Below are 26,854 nucleotides of genomic sequence, written 5' to 3' on the forward strand. Positions count from 1 at the left end.
TGGTGCTAGCAGCCTCATGTTGTTGTTGTTTTTCTACTAGAATGCGAAAGAAATTCATTGTGGATTTTTCCCCACCTGGTTGCTCGTGCAAAAATCCACTTAACTTTTAGGCATTCTAATTCTTTATGAAAATGATCTTAGTCTAGTTTCCATTTTAAATTAATTAACTTTGGTAACCAAAATATTTCGCTCACAGGAAGATGACACGCCTTTCCGGTGTCACGAAAATCATATCCACTTTGCTCAATGCCGGATAATAAACGTAACGTGTTGTGTAGATATCATGTTCTAGCTCATCAACCAACCTTAAACACTTAGTGGAAGTATGCTGAGCTTGCTAATCAAAGATTGACTGTCTGGAACCGCAACGAAAGGGGAAGGTTTGGTCTGACAATTGCAGTTTTAGATATATCCACTGTTCTCCATGAATGATCAGTAGTGCAGATATAGATATTGTTCAACTTGAAAAAAATCAGCTTGACCATTGGCTTCACAAGAGCAAATGCTGTAGTGTGCAAATAATTAATAGCAACACAGAAAAAAATCAGATGACATTTAAAATATTTTCAATTAATTATTCAGACATTTACTTCACTCAGAGAACTGTCTTAGTTGTGGGTAACATTTAAGTTCAGGTCAAATGTCAAATCATCCCAGTAGAAAATGAAAACGTTTGAAATAAAATTTGGCCAGATTTCATCAGAAAACATTCATTTAGTAAATATTTCCACTCACCATTGTACACACTTCTAAAAATAATGTAAAAACAATAACACATCATATTCATAGAAAAAACTTTAAAATTAAAAATAAAAAAAGAGAAAAGAAATAAAACAACAATGTGAAGCCTTAGACAATATAATAAGGCTTTTCTGTGTGTTTCTCTTGATGGTATTAGTTACAACATGGTTATCCCTACAAATGAGAATTCAGTCGTGGTATGAATCCTTTTTTTACTGCCATGCCAAAGCTATGTACAGACGTCAAGATACAATGAGGCACCCAAACATGGATACCATTAGTTAACTGTGAACACACTACCCTTTGGGTTTCCAGTTTTCAAATAACATGTTCACATTGTGTTGATCTCGAGTGTCACACAGTTGAAGGATCCCCACAATGTTACAACTTCAAATCTAAAGTGAACCCTGTCCCCACCTACATTTCTATACACAAAATTTTTAAAAAATCGAATTCGTCTTCTGATAACATAGACCCTCAAAATTCTCCCGAACTGAATTATCTCTTTCCGACTGGCTTCTCTTCTTTTCCATGGCTCTGTTGATGAGCCTTCAGGTTACTTTCTCTGCCAAAGCTTTTCCCACACGTGGGGCAGGTGTACCGACCAGCACTATGTGCCCTTGCCATGTGGGCCTCCAGCTGCGCAGGTCGGTTAAAACTCTCCTCACACTCTTCACAAGGGTGAGGCTTCCGCTGCGTGTGCTTCTCTTTCTTATGTGCTCGAAGTTGTGCCAGGGAAGCAAAAGTGAGATCACATTCGGTGCAAGGGATCTGCCGGGCCGGCTGAGGAACAGCTTTCTTGTCATCATTTTCTGCTTCATCATCTTCTGCCTTGGGCCCCTGGGTAGATTTGGCTGGGCGTCCTCGTCTTCCTCCTGTCTTCGATTCAGCTGTGGCTGGTGTTGCAGAAGCGTCTTCTGAATTGTTGGTTTCCTCAGGCTCCTCTGCCTCTTCCTCCTTCTTTCGCTTCAGTTTCTTTTCACTGGCAGCTGTGGCCTCAGTTTTCGGCGGTCTCCCTCGACGTTTGACGGCAGCACTACCATTGCAGTGCCGGTCACCTGCGTGGTTCTCCTGATGTTGCAGGAGCTCTGCCTCCTCTTCAAACCCCCTACCACATTTACCACACCGGTAGGTCTTTGTGGGATCCTCTGCCTCTTCTTCATCCAGGGGCACGGGGTGCTGGGCCAAACGATGGTTGCGCAAAAGTCCAGGGCTTCGAAACGTCTCGTTGCATTCTTTGCACACAAACTGACGTTCAGGGCATACCTGCCGTCGATGCGTTGTTAACTTGTGGAAAGAAAGTAATGCATGTTGAATTGTTATTAAACATAGGCTTACATTTACAATTATACAAAATCCAAATATAAGCATGGCATGTGTAAATCAACAGTACATAGTTGCCCAAACATGTTCGCTTGACGTGCTAGAACCAATGAGGTTCATTCTCATGTGTTACGCAGCATGTTTGAGCTTCTACAAGAACCAATGAGGTTTGTTCTCACACGTAAAGCATGTACGGTTGACCTTCTGTTTATGTTCGCTGATCAGTGTTTATATGTGAATAAAAGCCTAAATTAAATCTGTTCATCATATTAAGAGTTTCTCTTCAGAAAGTTTTGGACTAAACCGCTTAAATCATATGGATTAGTTTTTATCTCTTTATGAACTTTTTGAAGCGTCAAAGTGGTAGTTGTGTAGCTGTCGAATGAGGGCCAGAAAGCTCTAAGATTTCTTCATTTGTGTACCGAAGATGAATGAAAGTCTTATGGTTTTGGAACGACATGACGTGACAGGATTTACATTTTTTTGAGAGAACTAACCCTTTAAGATACTTTTATACTTTATACTACAAAACAAATGGACAACATTTAATAAAAAATATGTGAAATATGTAAAAGAGTCGTTCAAGCATTTTCAGTTCCAATTAATGTAAACCTCCTCTCACCTCTGAGAATGTGCGGAAGCTTTCTTGACAGTGTGCACATTTGAAGGGCTTGTCCTCCTTGTTGTGGGTCGACTGATGTTGTGTCAGCTCCTCGGAAGAGGGGAAGGTTCGATCACACACGTAGCATGTGAACAGAGTATCACACTGTTGATGCAAAGGCAACAGGTATGTGAACATGCATCCTTTTCAAATCAAAATAGTTTCATATATTTGAATGAACATTAAAAAATAGATTCAGATTTTTGCAGAAGTATCTGCTAAGTTTATGTTATTTTTATTAGTCTGTTGAATAAGTTCAAATAGATATATGGCGGCATAATTCTTTTGCAAATCATACATCACTATTAGCATGGACTCAAACAACAGTTATATTGCATCCATCCACTATGTTAAAAATAAAAGAGAAGCACAGGGCAAATAACTAATCCTTCCTCTGAAAAAGCATCTACAGTGAGGAAAATAAGTATTTGAACACCCTGCTATTTTGCAAGTTCTCCCACTTGGAAATCATGGAGGGGTCTGAAATTGTCATCGTAGGTGCATGTCCACTGTGAGAGACATAATCTAAAAAAAAAAATCCAGAAATCACAATGTATGATTTTTTAACTATTTATTTGTATGATACAGCTGCAAATAAGTATTTGAACACCTGTCTATCAGCTAGAATTATGACCCTCAAAGACCTGTTAGTCTGCCTTTAAAATGTCCACCTCCACTCCATTTATTATCCTAAATTAGATGCACCTGTTTGAGGTCGTTAGCTGCATAAAGACACCTGTCCACCCCATACAATCAGTAAGAATCCAACTACTAACATGGCCAAGACCAAAGAGCTGTCCAAAGACACTAGAGACAAAATTGTACACCTCCACAAGGCTGGAAAGGGCTACGGGAAAATTGCCAAGCAGCTTGGTGAAAAAAGGTCCACTTTTGGAGCAATCATTAGAAAATGGAAGAAGCTAAACATGACTGTCAATCTCCCTCGGACTGGGGCTCCATGCAAGATCTCACCTCGTGGGGTCTCAATGATCCTAAGAAAGGTGAGAAATCAGCCCAGAACTACACGGGAGGAGCTGGTCAATGACCTGAAAAGAGCTGGGACCACCGTTTCCAAGGTTACTGTTGGTAATACACTAAGACGTCATGGTTTGAAATCATGCATGGCACGGAAGGTTCCCCTGCTTAAACCAGCACATGTCAAGGACCGTCTTAAGTTTGCCAATGACCATTTGGATGATCCAGAGGAGTCATGGGAGAAAGTCATGTGGTCAGATGAGACCAAAATAGAACTTTATGGTCATAATTCCACTAAACGTGTTTGGAGGAAGAATGATGAGTACCATCCCAAGAACACCATCCCTACTGTGAAGCATGGGGGTGGTAGCATCATGCTTTGTTTTTCTGCACATGGGACAGGGCGACTGTACTGTATTAAGGAGAGGATGACCGGGGCCATGTATTGCGAGATTTTGGGGAACAACCTCCTTCCCTCAGTTAGAGCATTGAAGATGGGTCGAGGCTGGGTCTTCCAACATGACAATGACCCGAAGCACACAGCCAGGATAACCAAGGAGTGGCTCTGTAAGAAGCATATCAAGGTTCTGGCGTGGCCTAGCCAGTCTCCAGACCTAAACCCAATAGAGAATCTTTGGAGGGAGCTCAAACTCCGTGTTTGAGCGACAGCCCAGAAACCTGACTGATCAAGAGAAGATCTGTGTGGAGGAGTGGGCCAAAATCCCTCCTGCAGTGTGTGCAAACCTGGTGAAAAACTACAGGAAACGTTTGACCTGTAATTGCAAACAAAGGCTACTGTACCAAATATTAACATTGATTTTCTCAGGTATTCAAATACTTATTTGCAGCTGTATCATACAAATAAATAGTTAAAAAATCATACATTGTGATTTCTGGATTTTTTTTTTAGATTATGTCTCTCACAGTGGACATGCACCTACGATGACAATTTCAGACCTCTCCATGATTTCTAAGTGGGAGAACTTGCAAAATAGCAGGGTGTTCAAATACTTATTTTCCTCACTGTATTTCACCTGGTGGCAATCTCACAGCATTCAGTTTGCTGTCTGTCAAATAAAGCTGACATCATAATATCTGAAACAAAACCACTTGGTAATAGTAAAGTAGGTTAAACCAAATACATTTATGTAATTTAATAACATTAACTGATCATTTAAAGTACTTTCAGTCATTTTGAAAGAAAAAATCTGGTATCTGGTCTACTGGTGAAGAAAAACTCAGAAACAGTTCCCCCAAAATCAAACTGTGAATGTTGTAAATGACTGAATCCTAAATAATAATGGTAATGGTTCACTACTAACCTGCTGAAGTTGCTGTTTGTATTCTTCCCGATGACTCTTCTTCATGTGCCTTTCCTTGGCTTTTGAGTTGCAGAAAGTAATAAAACACTGGAAACACTGCAGGCTTTCATGCTGGTCTAAATACACAGAGAGAATGACAAATTTAAACATCGCTATAGAAGGCAATGCAAATTACAAGTTTATGATAAAGGTATATACCTAGTGTAAGATTAAGACATAAAAAAAATCTAAAAGTAGTATAACTTAAAAAAAAGAAAAGAAAGGATTTAGGAGCGTGATAAGCATAACAGGATAATATTAATCCAGTAATATCTGGATCCTGGAATATTTTAGTAATCATGTACTTTCTTTCTTTTCTTTTCTTTTTTAGTAATCTTACTTCCCAAGACTTGAACGTAAATTATTCTATCCCTGATTTGAAATAAAAATGCACCATTCACCATTACACTATTTGAAAACTGGCATAACACTGCAACAGGTGCAAATTAGAAACATGCATTTAAAAGATGGAGGGACATCTTTCCATAACTGATTCCAGTACAAAATCAATGATTTCCCATCACACTTACATGACTGAATGATAGGAGGTGGTGCACGGTTCTGAATGGAGGTGGTGTAGGCAACCTCTGTCTTCACAGGGGGCAGTTCAGCAGGGGCAGCAGTCTCTCCACCGCCCATTACTATCTCCTCTATGTTCAGTATGTCAGAGTCCATAATGAGGGCTTAAGGATTCAATATACACCTGCTGTGAATTTCACTGTAACGAAGAAACGATAGTCTAAATATATAGGGTATAAACATACTAATGTGCATACATCACAAAATGCCATCACCCATTTAAAAAGTGCCACTCAAATGAATAAACAACGTAAGAACGTAATTTAACTGTTTCTACGTACTTTAGCTTTCAGAATGAAGTTGTACAAGTCAACTGAGCCATTAAAACACAGAACATAGCTGGCAAGCTTAAAATAAGATACATTTGCCTACACGCACTAAGAACTTAACAATCACAGCAGTCCAAGAATATTTGTCCATAATATAAAAAAAATTGTTTCATTTTAGAAAACTGTTAGGATACCGAACGTCTCCAATCGTGCGTTTTAGAGCCGCCTACCGTTTGTTCGCATTAACTAAGCTATGCTAAGCTACATGCTACCGGCTAACGAGGCCTACATTGGCCTTTATCATCTGCAAATTGAACCAATGCTATGTAGCTAACAAGCTCATTACTTAATGTATTGAAATTAGTCCCGCTACCAATGCGCCGATATCAGTCAAAACGAAACTTTACCGGTTTAAACGGCGCAAAGCTTTTCTTATTTATTAAGCGGCTAGCAGCTATTACATTAGCAGGCTGTTGAGTTCGAGGTTAAACTTGTTGTAGAGTAAAAACCAAGTTCGCTAGCCAAAGCCGTATCAAACAAAGCCCAAAAGAGGGAAATATTTATATTTTAAGTTATTTATACCTGGGTCTTTAAAAAATAATTCAGCAGAATTCTTACCCGAAAGAGAATAACCTTTTTGTCTGGAGGGAAAAGGCATAAGCCAGACATACATATGAAAATAAAGGGGGCGCAAACGTGTAGTCAGTGACCCGCTGCTAGACTGGAAGAAAAAAAAAACCCTGCATCACGTGTCAAGGCGTCCGCTGTACTTTCCATTGTGTTTATGAAAAAGCAGAACAGGTATCGAAATGCCTTGTTTGCCATGCAAAATAAGTCAATCGCTTCTAAAATTAGATAATTTTGTTAATTTTGTAGCCCGCATGTAAAATAATTGCATATGCAATGCTAATAAATATACTATAATCTATATATTATTTAAATGCATTAAAGTGTTTAGGCTATCATAAGAAGATTGAGCCCATACTATAAAATTTAAAAGCTTTTATTTCACACAAATAAATTGAAGATGATTTCACAATGCACAATGAGCAGGAACCATAGTAATGAATTATGAAATGAAAACATCACATTCTAAACATGAACTTTTCCTTTTTAGGAAATAAAAAGCAAATAATTCATAGGACATGATCTACTGTTTGCTAGGTGTAAAATACAATAAAATATTATTCATAAAAAGATGATACTTAAATCTTAAAAGTATCTACATAAAAAGAAGATATAACAATCACAATAAAACATTCATTATACATCCAAATGGGTTTAATTGTGTAACAACTACACAACCTGGACAAGAATAGATATAAGTGGCTCATGGTTTGTCATGAGTCATGGTAAGCAATAACTTAACAATTAACCATCATATTTATGTAAATGAGTAAATGTTCACAGCCTGTAATCCTCATGAAGACCCCTGACTGTGAAACTTCAGGAAACAGTTGTGGTTCCGAGAAATGCACAGGAACACACAGCATTTGAGACAACGCACACGTGATGTTCTCTCACAGCCTCCAAATCTACACCTCCTGGCCTCCTCGCCCTCTGCTAGCTGCTCTGGCCAGTGGCCAAAGCCATCGTACCGTGTGTGTACATCCGGCAAAGGGCTCTCAAGAACCTGAGAAGGTCTTGAGTTTGTATCTGGGCCATGTAGTTTGGGAGCAGGAGGGCAGGGGGGTGATGAGTCTTGAGCATCAAAGCCACTGGAGAGAATCAGTGCTTTGGCCACCTCCAAACGAAATGCCATAAGTGATAACAGATCTGTAATATGACTGTAATCTTGCTTATACTGTATCCATGCATTTACCAACACCAGATCGATCAAGTCCCAGAGAACAGAATGTGGCCAACCACTGATTGCTGAGTTTGTGCATGGAGTGCGATAAAGACTTCTCAAGTCACGGTTAAGATTCGCAGCTTTAATCGCTCGCTCAAAGCCACTGACAAGAGATGTTGAGCGCGGCTTCTCCTTTACCACTGCAGAAAGGATAAAGCCATGATGACATCTGAAAAGTTTGAGTTTTCCATCTGAGCTCACAAACTCGTCACCTATTTGCCCTCTTGCCCCACCAACCTTGCCAGCGCTTTGCACACCCGCCTCTAAAAGATGCTCTAGCATAGAAGGTGTGGAAAGCTCTGGTTTGCAAAGAAACACCATCCCTTCATTTCTGTCTTTACCCCTAGAGACCATTTTCTCCACTACATTTTCTCTATTGGAGTCATCTGCACTCAAGTTGAAGTCCACAACCAACCCTCCACCACTTACAACAACTGTGTGAAGTAATGAATGGGTTGGGTGTCTTTGAAAAGGAAGGGGGTACTGGTCGACCCCATAGCTTCCATTTCGCTTCAGTGCCCGACAACCGACTTGAACTCTTCTAATCAATGGCATTACCTTCCACAAATTATCTGCCTTTGAGTTTGCACAATTATGTGCCTCCTCATTACTGTGCACTTCATTACTCTGTCCAGGCTGGTCTCGATTACTTTCTTCAGACTGCTGATCGTTACTCATCTCCATGGAATCTCCACCAGAACTGGCCAGCTTCACTTTACGAGTGAGCTCACAGAATCTTGAAGCCGTCATGGCATCGGAGATCAGAGGTACTCGTGTGCAGTCTTCCCAGTAGAGCTTTGTGCTGGGGAACTTTGTGGTAGGAAAACAGAGAGAGTCTCAGTTTAGTTTATGAAAAAGTAACCATAAGATACAATAAGATAACAATAAGATGGTGACAGCACTGATATGACAAAAATATTTTTTTATTATTATTATATATATTATCCATATATTAATATATATTTACATATGGAATATTTTATAATTACATTTAAATGAACCATATGAAAAACAATTATGTATATATTTTTTAACATCATTTTAAAATCTGAACTTGGAAATATATTTTCCACAACTTTTTTTTTTTTTTTTTTTTTTTTACATGGGTCATGACAAATAAATACAATCAAGACACAAGCATTGTTTATATATATGCACACTTTTTAAACCTTGCACTGATGCTTAACCCAGGAAAATAAAATGAGCAATAAATAACTGTAAATCATTTACCATGTAGGGGCAATGTTTTTGTTCAAGGTATTTGACAAATTCACATAGCAGTAAAAATGTGCAAAACAATATAAAGTCAAATCCATTCACATTACAGTTTCTTGACCATTTGAAATCTTTTTTCCATGACTAAAATGTCAAGGAAAATGTTATCCATTTTTCAGATGTTGTCATGCACTTGTGTTAGGACTAACCTTCAGAGTTCCCATTGCAATGTGGATTCCCACATACTGTGCAACCTCTTTTTCTGTGACAGGGTTTGCCAGTTTTGATGTTTGCCTTGTACAGACAGAAATTTCATTCCACGTGTCCAAACTAAAATACTGATTAAAATAGTTAATGGGCTTCCAGTTGAGCTGTCTTTCTGGTTCTGTGTGCCTTGTTGGAGAGGCACCCAAGGTTCTAAAGAAGAGATAAAAACACAGCTTTTAAAGATTGATGGCAGCATTTTGGCATACCTGGTATCTTATGTTATGCCAACAACACTCACGTTCTGCCACATCTCTCTGTGCCCTTTTGATGTACTGTATCATTACACTGTATTCCATGGTAACAGGACATCACAATGGTTTCAGCTTCTGGTTCAGAATGGACATTATCGGCATCTTCTGTGTCTGAATTATCAGAGAGAAATTCTAGAAAGCTCTGGGTTCTCTGCTGTTCAGCACTAACACCACCTACAAAGACAATATAGCACATTCTCAAACTGAGCTCACAGAATAAACCACACATCAAATCATTAACCTGACTATTCTTTTATTTACCCTCTTCAGAGTTTGTGTGCAGATGTTGCATGTCCATTTGTACCAAATCCACACTGATTTCCTCACATTCTTCAATTCCAGATGAAGCCCCTATGTATTACGACTGATTAGTGATAACATGCAAAACAAATGTATTTGATACTGCAAATAATTCCAAATTAAATGATTTAAATACATCTTATAAAATCCAGAATTTTGTCCCCCACCTGCAAGCTCCCCCGAATCTAAGCATGCATGTTCTGCATGAGGAGGCTCCACTAAATGTTCTCGCTCTTCCTCCTTAACAGGATAAAATATACATTGCTTGCTGTAGGTCTGCAAGGGCACTACATGAGAGTCAGAAGAGGTGCCATCTCTGTTCTTATCTGCAAGAGGAATAAAAAATAGTTTTTTTATATACAAAATGTTGCAGAAAGGGTTCATGAGAATACATTTAGTAAAAAACGATAAGGCTGTATTATCAAAAATAAATAAAGTAAAAAAGAAAGAAAACAAACAATAATAATGTTGTATGTAACATCAAAGTAATATGAATAAATAAAAAGTGGTGAAGGGTTTAAGTAAGTCGAGTTTCCACCGCAGGAACTTTCCCCAGGAACTAGGAACTTTGGGGTGGTACTCTGTGTGTTTACACCACAGGAACCAGGGTCTAAATGAAGTTCCGGGTAAATATTTCACCCTCCAAAAGTCTCTGCTTGCGAGGTAGTACTTTTTCGAAGTTCAGGAACTTTCAGGGGTGGGACTTGGGCGCTGAACATGCTGATTGGTTGAATTCATGGCGCATTTTGATTGGTTGACACCACACAGCATTTTATTCAACCACCATCTGTTGGTGCGTGCGTGCAGTAACAGTCATCTGCTATTCTAATCAACAATGGAGTTTAAAAAATACGACCAATGGACCGACGACGAGGTTCAGGCTTTATTAACCTTAAATTCAGAGGATGAAATCCAGTGGGAACTGTAAAGTCGCGTGCAGTCCTACGTCACCGGACTATTTGCCTAATCTTCACGGTACTTTAGACCGCGGTGGAAACGTGGCTAGCAACAGGTCTGGGGGAAAAAAGTTCCTAGTAAAAAAGTTTCTGGGACAAATTGTTCTACATTTACATTTACATTTATTCATTTAGCTGACACTTTTATCCAAAGCGACTTACAATTGCTATACATGTCAGAGGTCGCACGCCTCTGGAGCAACTAGGGGTTAAGTGTCTTGCTCAGGGACACATTGGTGTCTCACAGTGGATTCGAACCCGGGTCTCTCACACCAAAGGCATGTGTCTTATCCACTGCGCCATCACCACCCAGGTTCTGGGTAATTTCGGTGGAAACGCAGCTATAGACAAACATTTGCAAACAAGCTGCACCAGATAACATCTGGTTAAAGGAGCCGTATGTAAGATTGTGGCCAAAACTGGTACTGCAATCACTTTCAAATTACTGTAGAGCGGTGTATCCCCTCCCCCTCCCCCCTGACTCGAGGTTGCCAGATAGGCTGCAGGATCCAGCAGGAACGTAGGCTGCTACGTAGCTGTGGTAACTAGAGCAGAGCTGGCAACCCGGATGCCGAAACACTACTGACTTCGTGATTGGTAGATAGGTGGAGGGTGGGGCATCAGGCCAAAACACAAGATGACAACATCAACATCAGTTGAGGGCTGCAACTTCACCTTTTAAATGACAATATCCTGGCCGTACTACTGTTGTCAGTGATATAAGTATTTGAAATGAACATGATTTATTAATGTCTAGTGACATATCAGGGCCATTTTATGATTAATTGAAATACATTTCTTACATACAGCTCCTTTAAATGTATTTTCTTGATACTGCTGTATTAGAACAGAGACTAACAAATAATTAAGGTCGAATCATTTAGGTAAAACTGACCTTGACATGCAACACGATGAGGATCTGTAGGCTGGAGTGCCTGAAACATCTCATTCGTAGTCAAATGGTCTTCTGCTTTCACAATAAACATCTGCACTCCACGCATCGAACAACTCTGAGACAAATTTGAAGAACGTTCTTCTATTTTCATGTCAGAAGATGTGCAAGCTGAAGTCACTTTATTGGCATCCAACTTGGAGTTTGCCTTTAATGAGAATACACAATACACACATACAATACTTTACATGACACAATATATAAGGGGTTTAAAAGTTATTATTCAAATGTTGAAGGAAAACATCTAAAAAGTCTGAAAAACATGCAGAAAACCTCACCCGTCTAATCTGACTCTGGGTGTTTGGATTTTCCATATTTCTCTCACGTGCTGTCAAGTATTTTTCCAATATGATTCCAGGAGAGCTGCCATCTCTAACCAGCTCTCTAGATGTCTCGAATGATCCATCTTCAGAGTTCACAATGTCCATTACACTTGTGGTAACAGAGTCCAACTCAAAAACTACCTGTTCCTCAGGAGCCTCCTCAGAAGACGATGGTTGACAAGTTTCAGAGGCATTAACTTCATTTCTGTCCGTTTCTTTGTTCTTTCTCTCTGGAGTATCAAGTACACACATATGATAGAGCACTTGGCATTCTTGTGGATCCTTATTTCCTTCAATGTCCTTTTTACTTTTGTTTTCTGTGCTAGTTCTTCTTCCAACCGGTCTCTTGCCCTGGCTTCTTCCAACTCCTTTCTTACCCCTTTTCACAGAATGTCCTCCCATCACTCTTTTCTGATCATCAACTCTCCGTACAAGTACCTCCTCTTCTTCTTGCTTTATCTCTGGTTCAGTAAGAACTTTTTGAGGTAATACTTCATCAGCATCTCTTGCAGACTCTTGAGTCTGAGGACCTGGATTGCTTTCTTCATTTTCATGCTCTTGAGAGACACCTGAAATGTTATTTATCTGAGTGTTATGGTTCTCGTCCTCATTTTGGTCTCCAATCATGACTAAATTGACACCTATGGGCAGTTCTTCTTTAATTTCTTCCTCCAATGCATCTTTGAGTTCAGTGCAAGAAGTTTCTGTGATGGTCCCAACCTCATTGCTCTGTTCTTTTTCTGACACACTCTCATTAGCATTTTCAGGTAGCTCCTGGGGCACGATACTTTTGACTAAGGCTGGGGTAGACATCTGTGAAGGGTTCTCGCAAACTTCTAAAGGATTTTTCTCAGGAGGTTGCTCAGGTTCAGGAACAATTCCCTCAATATATTTGTCTCCTTCTTGTTGCTTTCCTTCAACACCACCAGAAGCAAGTGTCAAAGAAGGAGACGGACTTAATGCTGGGAATGATAGTCTTTCTCCCACAATCTCCCCCACCTCAGACTCCATATCCCAATCTGTTGCAACCTGAATTTCAAAGACATTAGGTGAAATATGCTTTTCATTAGGACCAGGTCTCATGACTCGTTTTTTAACAACAACAATTGTCTCATCCGGGAAAGCCTCCTTTCCAGCGGAGTGCCAGGCTGCCATATGTTCCTGTAAAGCAGACACTTCTGAGAATGTCTTCCCACAGTCCTGGCACCCAAGAGTAAGCTGAGAATATGGAGGGCTCAATGCAATTTCCTGGTCTATTTTTGTAGGCGCTTTGCGTTTCCGTACAATTTTGGGCTTCGTAGACACAGAACCATGGCTGTTCTCAACAGAGGACATTTCAAAAGACAAGGGCTCTCCGTGATACTCCACCAATTTATTTTGAACTGATTTTACTTTCTTTTGGTGTGCTACATTCAAGGGTTTCCTAGGTGCTTTTTTTGTTTTTTGCAGTACCTTTTTATTGCATTTACTTGGGGGTGATTTCTCGAGTTCAGTAGCATCCAACTTGTGTACCTTCAGCTGAGGCTGCTTGTGGCCTTTTAATAAGAGCAGAGCTTGTTTCTCTATGTGAGGCACGTCTAAAACATCAGGTCTGGATTTTGCCTTTGTGACCTTATGCTTTGGTAATTTTTGGCAATTCTTCTTAAAATTATTATTTTGGGTCTTTCTAACCTTGGGTTTCTTGGGACAATCGTCTTCAGGTGTTTTACCCTGCTTCTTTTTCTTTCGCACAGGTACCAGTGTTTCATCTCGTTGGACCTCCTGGACCGACTGTGCCTTCTTGAGCAAATTGTCCTGATTCTTAATTTTTCTCTTCTGAAGTTTCCCTTGTTGTGCTGCTTCTGGTGCCACCAAAACAGTGTCTGTTGTTGCATTATTCATTTGACCCACTGACTTCACTGCTACTCCTGAAGGACTTTCAACCCCCTTTACTTTATCTTTTTGCACTTTTTGGTTAAAATCCAATTTATTGTCATGCTGAGACAAAATAGGCACTTGGTTTTGATCACTAATTTGCTGGTTCTGTTTTTGTTTGGTTTTAGATGTTTTTATTACCTTCGGTTTAGAGGATTTTTTCTTCTCGCTTGGTCCAAATTTGACAACAAGCTTTTTGTTTTTTGTCTTTTCTTTTTTCTTAGTAATCACTTTTGATGAAGTATTGATTTTCTTGGTAGGTGCTACCTGGCCATCACATACTTTACTTGCTTCCTTAGTCTCTAGTTTGTCAGCCAATTGTTTCTTAGATCTTTTTTTCTTTGTTGGAATTTTCTTCTGAACAAAAGGGCAATCCTGTAAATTGGCTCTAGTCTGGTCTGGTGTTGGCACAGAGCTTTGTTGAAGGTCAATTAAGGTGTTTTTCTGCACAGTGTTGAGGGAATCCGACTGAGATTGTGGTTCCATCATGGATGGTTCTTTCTCTGACTCAACTTGGTCCTTTTGAGCTTGGAATTGCTTAAGTTCTTGAGGCTTAATTAATTTGCTTATATCACCCTGTTCACTCACTACCTGTGAGTTTGATTCCACTGACAAGTCTATTGAATCTTGAATTTTAGTAGGACATGCTGTCTCTGCATTGGTAACGGTCTCATCAGGCTTTACTGTGTCGACCGGAACATTGTCCTTTTCCATTGTCCTCTGATGAGAATTTGCTGTTTCAGGTTGAGGAATTAAATGTGGTTCACTGTTTGTTTCTGGAATATGTTCCTCTGCTGCATGTGAAAGTTCATGCACCGAGTCATTCTGTGACGTTTCATACTGTAAAGGTGTTTGATCCAGCAAAACCGAAGTTTCAGTCTGTATTGGTATAAGTTCAAGGTGAATTTCATCCATTTGCATTTGGGCCTCTGTTTGTGTCAGTTTAACAGGTGCTACTTGGTTCTCTGAGTTTTCTGATGAAATAATGGTTTCCTCTTGTGACAGAACGGTTTCCTTTTGTTGCAAATCATCCATCTCTGCTGACACTTGGAGGTTAATTTGCTCTGCTTTTGATGGGCCTGTGTCAGATGGTTCACATAGTGTTGGCTGAATGGTTGATTGAGTAAAATTCACATGTAATGGTTGCATTGATGGTTGTGGATGGGGTAACCCAAAGCTTTGTGGCTGCAAAGGCAATATAACCAACTGATTTACTTTCTGTACATTTCCAAGTTTCTCAATTAGTCTTTTAATTTGCTCAGCATCCAGCTTGTCCATTTGCGGTGGTGCTGGTCCGAGGGTCTCAATGAGCAGAGTCTGTGGTTGTCCATTTGCTGTCTGTGTCATAGTAAGTCCAGGTGGTTTTGGTTGTGGCACCAACACAGTGCTACTTTGTGACTCTTGAGAGTGATTATTTTTGATGTGAAGAAGATGTGCTTTAGAAGTCTTGAAGACTGCATCGCACTGTGAGCATGGGAATTTTCTCTCATTTGTTCCTGCAGAAAAACAAAATTAAAAGTATAAATAAATCACATGGTCAGCACAGCAACATTCTCATTTAACAATCCTTCTAATCATGTTTTATTTCTAAGTGATGAAAGAAAATCATTATTAGCAGCCCTATCTAGGCTCTGCCCCGGTACGGTTCGTTAGTCTGGTTGTTTGATTTCTCATCAAGGTGAATTGTAGTTGCAATAACCGCGTTAAGAATCCGTACAGCTATTCTGCTGCGCAGAACTGAGGAACAATTGATGATGGCACGGTTTGATTTTCGGCTGACCAATCAGAGGACAGGGAGTTTTATTACTGCCCATGTGCCGAGATCAAATATTCGAACAGTTTATTCATTTTTCTACCCCTAAATGAAAAATCAAACTGAATTCTTGTTTTTCATAAAAAAATTAAATAAAAATAAAAACGAAAAAGGTTTTTCACATTTTTATACTTTCAATATTAAATTAAAATACGACTGAATGAATGATACACGGAATGTTTTGGTCATTTACCTTTAGTTCTCTTTTTCTTTGTGGTGGTTGAAGCATTTGTCTGGTCACCTTTGGTATCTTCTTTGTGATGTTTTTCTAAGTGGTTCTGAAGAGACTTGGATGCAGAAAACTTTTTACCACAGTGTTTGTGTGAGCAAACATACGGCTTTTCCGCTGTGTGTACCCGTTGGTGGTATCTGAGCAAAGTAAAGGTTTTGAAAGGCTTGTCACACTCTGAGCAGGTGTATCCATGTTTGCTGTAGTGAATTTTTTTTTTGTGACTTGTTAGCTCACAGGATTGGTAGAAGGCCTCACTACAGAACGGGCACTTGAACCGCTCGTTACCAGTGTGTGTGCGTTGATGGGCCATGAGCTCTGTGGAGGAGGTGAAATGCTGATCACAAACATAGCATGTAAAGAGAACATCTCCCAGCATGCTCTGCTGATATTCTGCAGGGTGGCTCATTTTAAGGTGCCGATCTTTGCTTTTGGAGTCACTGAAGATGATGTGACATTCTAGGCATTGAAGTGAGAGCTGGGATGCTAGAAGTCAGTGTGATAAAACAAAACAATGCATGTTAGAAAAGAACAAATAGCTAGAGCAAACAAAATTGTACTTGACTTCAAACAGACATGAAACTTTTGTTATAGACTTTACTACCGCAATTGTGACGTTTTCTAAGTAAAATGGCTACTGAATAAAAAATAAAAAGTGTAGGGTGTGACTTGATTTTATACAATGGTTGTTGATCGTATTGTGAAAAGCGAGCATTGCATATTGGAAGGGAAAGATCTGAAAATGATTGGCCTAACTGCAGCAGAGAGAAGTGAATCACAGAACGAGTTAGTTATGACATTTAGATTATTATTTTTCTTACAATTTAATCCTTCAAAATAAGACCAGTAGCATGCATTAAGGAACAATATAAATTTTGATTTCATACATTTATAAATATATGAGGACCATAACAATGGCTTTTCTAGGAAAACACACGTTCTGACATGAAGTGTTGAAAAACTTACAGGTGAGAGGTATTACTTTGGCCATGTCAAGTTTTAGAGGGTTAAATTTGTCCTTCTTTGGAGGGATGTTCTTTCTGTCGGCATTGTGTGCTGTACTTCCAGTTGATGATTTAGTGTTGGCACACATTTTTGGTGTTTCATTAGAGCTCATGGGCTCTTCAGGCACACAACTTGCAGCATTCGAGTCTGATGAGCCAGATTCGTTGAATGCACGCTCACATTCCACTTCTGTCACAGTATCTGAACTCGACTCAGCCAGACTTGACTGATTTTCACAATGCAATCCTTCAACATCAGCAGTTTCATCTGTTTCCTCTATAACGGCTTCAGGTTGTGTGCTGTCATCTTGTGTTGCCACAGGAAAAGCACAGTGCTCCACTGTTTCCTCTACGGGGGTTATAGGTTCTATTATTGGTGGTGCTGGGACATAGAGGTCCAGTTTCAACTCAAGACCACTGGTTTGATCTGTACTCTCTGTAGCCTCTATTCCATGTACAGTACTATCTAATGGTGCTTCCAAAGGAGACGGGTGGTCTGAAAGTGAAAGGTGCTCATTGTGCAGATTTGCTTCAGGAGCAGATGGTTCACTGAGTGGGTCATTAGCATGTTCCATGATGCTTAACTTCTGGTGTGAAACTCAATGTACAATTGAACTCAGATCTCTAAAGTTCTCCTAAAATAGAAAGAAATTATGCAGGTTAACTAATGAAGGTAAGAGTACAGGTACATAGATTGTACAATGTAAATATCTTTAATCATTATCATGGTAGAGGAAGTGTGTCAATTAAGCTCAGTCATCATAACTAAGTTTCTTAAAGATATTTAAACACACTTCTAATAAAGTGGGACTGTAATATTAATCCTTCATCAAAACATCATAAAGTGACTAAATTAAATTGCTTTGTAATTTCAACCTTGACAAGATAATTTAAGCCCACCTGTTTTCTAAATAAGCCCACAATGTATTTAAGTGTAAATGCTTCACATTTGATTAAATAAACAATTATTTTTTGGTGAATAATCAGCCTAACTAATTGCACAAATGTATTACAGTTATACATGACATGCATCAGCATCCATTTAACATTAACCAAACATAAGTGGTCAGTCAAAACTTTTTCTTTAACCTTGCCATGGCCTCTGTCTGCTTTCTCTCTGCTACTGTATTTTCTATGGCTATGCATCCAACTGGTCGTTCACTCTCAGAAACAGGGCCTTCTCCTATGAACTATCTTTTAATATATATTCTTATATATTTTCAGGCCCCATTCTCCATGGTTCCCATAACGAGAAAATGCAATTAAGTAAAGTTCACGAATTAAAAGTATACATTTTAGGGATACTCCGATCAGGATTTTTGCAGCTTATACGGACAACTAATTTTCTCATCATCACGATCGACCAATACCAATCCAGATCATTGACTACGTTTACAAGCTGTCAATATTCGGGTTATGGTCGGGTTAAGGTCACTATTTGGGTTTCTGAAACATTCGAAACCACCCGTTTACATGCGTGAGCAGAGAGAGTTACTCCTGTATACATGGAATTTGTAATCAATTGGCAATATCCCGATGTAAACGGCGACGCACGGTTAGCGTCTGGACGTACGGACAACCTTAAGACGCAATATGCGTCATTTCCGATTCTTCTTCCTGTATCCAAAGACAACAACAACAGCAGCAACACGCGGATAATGAATAGTTCGGGGCAGATAGCGATCGCCTTTGTTTGCGCTTTCCTCCTCGCTCCAAAAGTGTGGTGCTGTGCTGCGTCTTGCCATGTTTACCTCTACTTCTTGTTTACTTCCGGTATACTGCACGCGGGTTTTTGTATGCGCCGTCTCTACTTAAGAGACCAAGATTCCTTGCGAATAGAACATGTGCAGAACACAAATCAATGTTCCTTTTGATGGGGATATGCCGATACGCATTTACATGACCAAGTATTCGGGTTAGAAAAGGGGTACCCCAGGGATCATATTCGGGTTTTTAAAAACCGGGATATGAGCATATTCGGGTTTTTGCCGGTGTTTACATGGCCGTGCGCGACCGGGTTATTGCTAATATTCCGGTTTTGAACGGGTTATTGGCTGCATGTAAACGTAGTCATTGAAGCTTTATATACAGTGAGGAAAATAAGTATTTGAACACCCTGCTATTTTGCAAGTTCTCCCACTTGGAAATCATGGAGGGGTCTGAAATTGTCATCGTAGGTGCATGTCCACTGTGAGAGACATAATCTAAGAAAAAAAATCCAGAAATCACAATGTATGATTTTTTAACTATTTATTTGTATGATACAGCTGCAAATAAGTATTTGAACACCTGAGAAAATCAATGTTAATATTTGGAACAGTAGCCTTTGTTTGCAATTACAGAGGTCAAACGTTTCCTGTAGTTTTTCACCAGGTTTGCACACACTGCAGGAGGGATTTTGGCCCACTCCTCCACACAGATCTTCTCTAGATCAGTCAGGTTTCTGGGCTGTCGCTGAGAAACACGGAGTTTGAGCTCCCTCCAAAGATTCTCTATTGGGTTTAGGTCTGGAGACTGGCTAGGCCACGCCAGAACCTTGATATGCTTCTTACAGAGCCACTCCTTGGTTATCCTGGCTGTGTGCTTCGGGTCATTGTCATGTTGGAAGACCCAGCCTCGACCCATCTTCAATGCTCTAACTGAGGGAAGGAGGTTGTTCCCCAAAATCTCGCAATACATGGCCCCGGTCATCCTCTCCTTAATACAGTGCAGTCGCCCTGTCCCATGTGCAGAAAAACACCCCCAAAGCATGATGCTACCACCCCCATGCTTCACAGTAGGGATGGTGTTCTTGGGATGGTACTCATCATTCTTCTTCCTCAAAACACGTTTAGTGGAATTATGACCAAAAAATTCTATTTTGGTCTCATCTGACCACATGACTTTCTCCCATGACTCCTCTGGATCATCCAAATGGTCATTGGCAAACTTAAGACGGACCTTGACGTGCTGGTTTAAGCAAGGGAACTTTCCGTGCCATGCATGATTTCAAACCATGACGTCTTAGTGTATTACCAACAGTAACCTTGGAAACGGTGGTCCCAGCTCTTTTCAGGTCATTGACCAGCTCCTCCCGTGTAGTTCTGGGCTGATTTCTCACCTTTCTTAGGATCATTGAGACCCCACGAGGTGAGATCTTGCATGGAGCCCCAGTCCGAGGGAGATTGACAGTCATGTTTAGCTTCTTCCATTTTCTAATGATTGCTCCAACAGTGGACCTTTTTTCACCAAGCTGCTTGGCAATTTCCCCGTAGCCCTTTCCAGCCTTGTGGAGGTGTACAATTTTGTCTCTAGTGTCTTTGGACAGCTCTTTGGTCTTGGCCATGTTAGTAGTTGGATTCTTACTGATTGTATGGGGTGGACAGGTGTCTTTATGCAGCTAACGACCTCAAACAGGTGCATCTAATTTAGGATAATAAATGGAGTGGAGGTGGACATTTTAAAGGCAGACTAACAGGTCTTTGAGGGTTAGAATTCTAACTGATAGACAGGTGTTAAAATACTTATTTGCAGCTGTATCATACAAATAAATAGTTAAAAAATCATATATTGTGATTTCTGGATTTTTTTTTTTTAGATTATGTCTCTCACAGTGGACATGCACCTACGATGACAATTTCAGACCCCTCCATGATTTCCAAGTGGGAGAACTCGCAAAATAGCAGGGTGTTCAAATACTTATTTTCCTCACTGTAAGTGATATAAGCTCTCTGTTGACTGTCACTGTTAACTTTCTTTTTTTTAGATAAAGTAATACCACAGGTGTTGCCTTGGTTAAATTGTTTACAGTAATGTTGTAATTGCTGTTATAACCGGCACCGACACTGGCAATACAGACACACCGGCACGGACACTGCCACGGAAACCAGCACAGACACTGGCACGGACACTGGGACAGACACCGGCACGGACACTCGGACAGACACCGGCACGGACACTGGGATGGACACACCGGCATGGACACTGGGATGGACACACCTGCACGGACACCGGCACCGTCACTGACACACCAGCACAGACACACCGGCACGGTCACCACCTCTGGCGTGGACACGGACACCGGCATGGTCACCGTCTCCGGCACGGACACGGACAACGGCATGGTCACGGACACCGGCATGGTCACCAACACGGACACTAACACGGACACTCCGGCACGGAGACTGGCATGGGCACCGGCACGGAAACCAGCACTGGCACAGACACACCAACAAGGACACGCCAGCACCGTCTCCTGCAAGGACACCGGCATGGACACTGGGACGGAAACCGACACGGACACATCAACAAAGACACACCAAAAAGGACACAACTGCACGGTCATGGTCACCGTCTCTGGCACGAACACCGGCACAGACACACTAACACCGGCACGGACACAGACACCTGCACGGACACACCAACACGGACACACCGGCACGGAAACAGTAACCAGGCGCTGTTTGACAGGCTTTTAGATGTGCGCTTTGGCTGTATGTTCTCAGAAAAGTGCCTGTTAGAACAGCGCATCAGTAAGCGAAATAAATGTTTAACCAGCAAGGCTTTAAAGCACATGCAAATAATGAACTTTTGTGAATTGCAGTATCGCGTGAGTGTAACTCAACCTCTGTGTTAACACGTGATGTGAATGTAGGTCGCATTGTACAGTATGTTGGGACAGAGGCGCCAAAACCACAACTGATATAGCACACTGTAGCACGATACTACGATATTTCTTTAAAAGCAGATCGTGGAGACATTTTAATCTTAATCAAAAAAATAAATAAATCACAAATATACTGTATGGGTTAACCTGAAGAAGACCAATGCAGGTAATCACATGTACTCAGTTTCCCTGTCACTGTCTGCTGTGTGTGGGTGTACCCTTTAATGATATACAACAAGCTTTGCCTTTGGTGATAACCAAGCAAATATTTAATAGCTACAATATTAATTTCTTTCTAGAAATGACATCACTAGTAGAAAATGTTGGTCAAAAATGTACAATTACACAAACTTGACAACAACTGTGACTTTCAGATGCCATCTTTAATTTTGGCTCAACTGTAACAGAATGGAAAGCACAGGATTGTGGGATATCAAAGGCAGCGAAGGATACCAAAGGCAGCGAAGGATACATCAATGCTGCCTTCAAAAATCGATCAGATGAAGGTATCTCAGGAGACAGGAAGTGAAGCTAACATTGGATACGGACGTGCCTTGATGCCTTCCTACCTTGGAATGCATACTCCGAAGGCAGCATTTTGTAGTTTAGCTGTAGTTCAGCTAAAAAATAAAGATGGTGTTTGAACATTGAGGTTGGCTGCGTCTACGATCAACTCCTAAATTAATCAGTGTTTTTAATCGAATCGGTTGAATTAATTAATGTTTCAATGATTAAAAAAAGATGTTCTCTTGTATTGATGTAACCTACAGAAAGAGTCAATGAACGATCCCCACCACTACCCGACTGACAGCCTTTCTGGAACACATTCGAGCACAGTAGGCTAATTCAAACAACGGAAAGTGATTTTGGACTATACATCAATCAAACTGTAACAAGTTAATGTAGAAGTCTTCTAGGTATGGTGTACGAAACAAAGAATCCAGTGCAAGTGGATACTGATGTCACAAATCTGCCGTCTATGAAGGTACATCACCACTAGGTTTTGAGACACGGTCACACAGCCCACTGTGCAGGGTTAAAATAAGCTGAACAACGAATGAAAGGGAAGTCGAAATAAAGACGACTACAAGAAAATAGCTGTTTACTCTCACTCGTGCAGTGGTTATATCCTTCAATGTTTCGCTAATATGCGGCTTTGCTGTTCTAACCCATTGTGTGCAAAACTGCCTCTTATATGGCGCGTGTCTGTGCGTGGTTGTGTGCAGAGCCAGAAAGGTATGACTGCATAGCTCTGTATTAACTAATAGAAGCCCCAAACTCACCGATTTAATTTTTTTCTTTCTCCCAGCATCTTTCCAATGCAGTATTTTCTTGATAACCCATTGGTTGCGCCTTTATCTAACGGGCTTTATGCGAGGTCGCCATATCACAACACTGGGATGCAGGTTGTGTGACGTCACGCAGAGACTCTATATGTGGGAGTTGTAGTTCACAAAAATAGAATGTTGTAGTCTTTAAAATAAATAGCCTATTAGTTCCTCAGAAAACAAAACAAAACAAAAAAACACTGATGAGGCACAATGTAGAGGTAGGTTAAAGATATTTGTATATGTTGTGGATATCGGTTGATTTTATTGGACATTGCGGTCACACAAGCATTTTATGTATTTTGCACAATCAAAATGTATTGTGCACTGTCAACTGAGCAATGTTACTACAACTGTATCATATCTTCCAGCAATATGGGTAATGCTTGGTAATAAGTTCACATATATTTAAATAGCATATCTGGGCTATTTATCACTAGGCGTCATAATGTCTACATTTTACAAAAAAATAGTTTTTCAGTGTTTTCACAGTTATGGAATATTGCACTATTTAATATAAATGATTTATCCGTGCTCATTATTGTTTTTTATATTCATGTGGCCTCATAATCTTTAATCAAAATAACAACATCTCTTTTCTTCTCTGATGATGTGTTTCCATGGTGTGAGGGCGGGGCAACCTGTCACTCACATGAGATTGATCAATTAGTAAACCACGGCGATCCAATCAATTCCCTATGGTCAAAAATCAAGTTCCTCCCTACTTTTTTTGTTTTGTTTGAGACTTCCGTTTCATGTTGACTGTCCATTTAAAAATATAACACAAATACACTCATGCATGTTTCAAGCTGAATTTAATTTGAGATATTTCAAGATAAAACAAGGAAAATTATCCTGTAAACCAGGCTAAACAAACAGTTAGTTGTTAGCAATGGTGGACTTGACCCAGTCAGTGTAGCGGCACACCTCTACATAAACCCCAGGATAGCAACGTTGAGCACAGCCATAACCCCAGGAAACAACTCCTCGCAGTTCCCCATTGCACACCACAGGACCGCCAGAATCACCCTGAGAAAAAAATGGGGAAATTAAAAGAAAGTCTTTATGAAAATATATAACAGACATATAGATAAAAACTACGTCAATGACATACCTGACATGAGTCTTTGCCTCCCTCCATGAATCCAGCACAGAACATGTTTTCAGTTATGAGCGATCCATATGCACCCTCACACTGCGCCGTTGACAGTACAGGCAAATCCAAACACTGCAGCGTAGAAGCATAGTCAGCTGAAAAAAAAAAAAAATAGCTAGACCTATGTATATACATATATGTGTACAAAAAACAAACAAATATATATATATATATATATATATAATATATATATATGTGTGTGTGTGTGTGTGTGTGTGTAACTTTTACATATCTAAACTTTTGAATGCAATGCTTTAAGAACGGACCTTATCAAATGTTAATAAAGAAAAGTTTTATTACTTAGCCATCTCACCTCCAGTGGTGATCTGATTGCCCCATCCAGAAACCAAGCACTGCTCCCCTTCACAAGAGCAACTGGTTGCCAGAGGGATTGGCTGCACATACTGGTTGAAGATGGCAGGCTCTTTCAGCTTGATCAGCATAAAATCATTGTCAAACGTTAAATCATTATAGTCCGGGTGAGGAATCACTTTCTCTGCCCTGATCCGCTGCTCTGTGCATTCTTCAATGGAGACATTGTGCTCTCCCAGGTGGGCAGTAAGACGAGAAGCTCTATTTGACAAAAAAACTCATATATTACTGGGCTCTAATATAACTTTTACCAGCAATATTGCCATCCTACAAAATACTGCTATGGATAGTCTCAAATGGGTTTTATACTTAAATCTCAGAGACATTATTGTTATGTCAAGACAATAATAAATACTCTCGCACTAGTGTGCTAAATGGTAAAGAAAAATGTCGTGGTTACTCCTTGAACACTCTCAGAAAAAAAAGTACAAAAGCTGTCACTGTGGCGGTACCTTTTCAAAAGGTACACCTTTGTACCTAAAGAGTGCATATTAGTCCCTCAAGGGTACATATTGGTACAAAAAGTGTACATATTAGTACCTAAATGGTACATATTAGAACCCTTTTGAAGGGTACCGTCCCAGTGACAGCTTTTGTACCTTTTTTTCTGAGAGTGAATCCAGAAAAGAGGCAATTTAAACAAAAAACGGTACACTATACTTTTCAAATAATAGGCTTTACAAAACTAGGGCTATAAGCTGACATTGGATGCCAGTGGTGGGTTGGTTAATGAACCCCCATCTTTTAAATAAATAAGTAAATAAAGTGAGGATATAGTTATACTCACAGAATCTCGCAGTGAGCAGCAGAAACAATCCATCTTTCATTAATCACAGATGCTCCACACCAGCGTTCCCCATCGTTAGTAAGGTAGACTTGCCAGGGCTGGGAGTGGGGTAGACATTCATAACCTCCAATGATTAGCTCACCTGTGCAACAAACTGGAAAAAAAAGAGATTTGTTTAAAAAAGACGTGTAATTTTTCATACGGTGCATGCTTTTGATATTTGTGTCTGTCATTTTTACCATTTAATAATGATCAGTAAACATGTATGTATCAGTAAAATGTTGTATCATATTAAGGTTAAAGATAGGCAGTAGGCTATAGGACAGTGTAAAACATTGAAAACAATAAGTATGAAGAGAGATCTACATACCCACAGCCACTACCAGCAAAGCAAACATAATAGTCTTCATTGTAGTAGAGGAAAGAAGTGCTCACATTCAGACAAAAGAAAGATCCTGCAAATTTCAGAAACAGCATTAATGTTTTAAAGTGATAATGCAGGAAACACAAGGGGTTCAACGGAAAACATCATTTAAATACAAAATGATAATAATAATATTTTAAAGACATCTAATTGTCTTGAGTGTCATCAAGTCTGACTTTGGTCACTGAAACATTTAGTTATTATCATACAAATAAATCATACAAAAGGAAAACTGCCAAGCCTTCACAATATATCACTGAGCTGTGCACAATATGTACACAACCCAACCAATACTACACAATGAGAAAGCAAATACTTACAGTATTGATCTCAGATGTTAACAAGTACCTTGCAATATCTTTCAGTCAGCTGAATCTTCAATGACCTTGTCCAAAAGGATATACAATCTTCCCCACTTGCATGGCTTATATAATGCACATGAAGCCCAGACTCCCACTTTCAAAAACCTCCCAGTCTCCCCTCAATTTCCTGTTCTTTCTAATTCTTTATCTGTGCCTCATCTAAATGCTCTTGTTCCTCATCTGATGACTTGGAGTCACTAGTCAGATGATTCCCTATCAGGTAAATAGTTGTCATCCTCATCACCAATTATCTCTTATTCTTTTTCCATTCTCTCTTCTTGATCAAAATCATTAATTGCCCCTCAATTATTATTTTTTATAACTTATACTTGATTCTTTCCCTTAAAAGTGTCCTTTCTCCCAATGAGGAGTTCACCTTCTCCATGTTTCCCCCATAGCAATACATTTTTTAAAGAATTTCACAAAAGTTGTGAGAAGCAAAAAACATATTTCTGACTGCATATACCAACAATTTTTGGTTCCCAGAATAGACAACCTAGCATTCCCTGGTGATTAGCCAGAAAATGGCTAATCAATGTTTGTTGATTTATTTTTATTTTTGTATTTATATTGTGATTATTTTAATTCCTTTCTGTGTAAAGCACTTTGAATGGCCGTAGTGTATGAAATGTGCTATATAAATAAACTTGCCTTGCCTTGCCTATAGGTTTGAGGAACAACATCTATTTTGATATCCTGTAACCTGCTGCATGTCAATAGTTAGTCTAACCCATGCTTTGTTTTGTTCCATTGTTGAATTAATAACTAAAATAATCCAATCACACAAGCATCCGT

The 26,854-nt window shown here is 39.8% G+C and overlaps 3 protein-coding genes across 4 annotated transcripts; all 3 read right to left on the bottom strand.

Moving 5' to 3' along the window:
* Window positions 1–561: 561 nt before the first annotated feature.
* On the bottom strand, window positions 562–6,653 carry znf576.2 (zinc finger protein 576, tandem duplicate 2). Its single transcript, XM_084089476.1, has 5 exons — window positions 6,528–6,653; window positions 5,592–5,779; window positions 5,023–5,138; window positions 2,687–2,830; window positions 562–2,028 (listed from the first exon to the last, which is right to left on the bottom strand). Exons 2-5 carry the CDS (start codon window positions 5,734–5,736, stop codon window positions 1,240–1,242), a joined length of 1,194 nt encoding a protein of 397 aa, XP_083945602.1. The 5' UTR covers window positions 5,737–5,779; window positions 6,528–6,653; the 3' UTR covers window positions 562–1,239.
* A 243-nt stretch (window positions 6,654–6,896) lies between these two features.
* On the bottom strand, window positions 6,897–23,071 carry znf576.1 (zinc finger protein 576, tandem duplicate 1). The gene is made up of 10 exons (XM_084087968.1): window positions 22,914–23,071; window positions 16,948–17,620; window positions 15,946–16,467; window positions 11,981–15,435; window positions 11,646–11,850; window positions 9,962–10,120; window positions 9,756–9,845; window positions 9,482–9,668; window positions 9,186–9,393; window positions 6,897–8,571 (listed from the first exon to the last, which is right to left on the bottom strand). Exons 2-10 carry the CDS (start codon window positions 17,558–17,560, stop codon window positions 7,330–7,332), a joined length of 6,681 nt encoding a protein of 2,226 aa, XP_083944094.1. The 5' UTR covers window positions 17,561–17,620; window positions 22,914–23,071; the 3' UTR covers window positions 6,897–7,329.
* A 691-nt stretch (window positions 23,072–23,762) lies between these two features.
* Window positions 23,763–26,086, bottom strand: LOC311067506 (trypsin-3-like). Of its 2 annotated transcripts, none has more exons than XM_084089414.1 (6): window positions 26,018–26,086; window positions 25,644–25,728; window positions 25,274–25,427; window positions 24,428–24,687; window positions 24,073–24,209; window positions 23,763–23,987 (listed from the first exon to the last, which is right to left on the bottom strand). In XM_084089414.1, exons 2-6 carry the CDS (start codon window positions 25,681–25,683, stop codon window positions 23,838–23,840), a joined length of 741 nt encoding a protein of 246 aa, XP_083945540.1. In that variant the 5' UTR covers window positions 25,684–25,728; window positions 26,018–26,086; the 3' UTR covers window positions 23,763–23,837. The 2 variants fall into 2 exon arrangements, with proteins under 2 accessions (XP_083945540.1, XP_083945541.1); XM_084089415.1 differs by having other exon boundaries at window positions 26,046–26,077.
* Window positions 26,087–26,854: the final 768 nt, after the last annotated feature.

The sequence above is a fragment of the Abramis brama genome (assembly GCF_963993115.1).
Source record: "Abramis brama genome assembly, chromosome: 17".
Taxonomy (NCBI): Eukaryota; Metazoa; Chordata; class Actinopteri; order Cypriniformes; family Leuciscidae; genus Abramis; species Abramis brama.

Coding starts and splice junctions, on each gene's coding strand:
- znf576.2 (XM_084089476.1), bottom strand. CDS start 5,736: ATGGACTCTGACATACTGAACATAGAGGAGATAGTAATGGGCGGTGGA. Junction 5,139..5,591: donor ACCTCCTATCATTCAGTCAT/GTAAGTGTGATG, acceptor CTGTGTATTTAG/ACCAGCATGAAAGCCTGCAG. Junction 2,831..5,022: donor ACAAACAGCAACTTCAGCAG/GTTAGTAGTGAA, acceptor TTGCATCAACAG/TGTGATACTCTGTTCACATG.
- znf576.1 (XM_084087968.1), bottom strand. CDS start 17,560: ATGGAACATGCTAATGACCCACTCAGTGAACCATCTGCTCCTGAAGCA. Junction 16,468..16,947: donor CAAAGTAATACCTCTCACCT/GTAAGTTTTTCA, acceptor ACTGACTTCTAG/CATCCCAGCTCTCACTTCAA. Junction 15,436..15,945: donor AAAGAAAAAGAGAACTAAAG/GTAAATGACCAA, acceptor GTTTTTCTGCAG/GAACAAATGAGAGAAAATTC.
- LOC311067506 (XM_084089414.1), bottom strand. CDS start 25,683: ATGAAGACTATTATGTTTGCTTTGCTGGTAGTGGCTGTGG. Junction 25,428..25,643: donor TTTGCTGGTAGTGGCTGTGG/GTATGTAGATCT, acceptor TTTTTTTTCCAG/TTTGTTGCACAGGTGAGCTA. Junction 23,988..24,072: donor GAGGCAAAGACTCATGTCAG/GTATGTCATTGA, acceptor TTTTTTTCTCAG/GGTGATTCTGGCGGTCCTGT.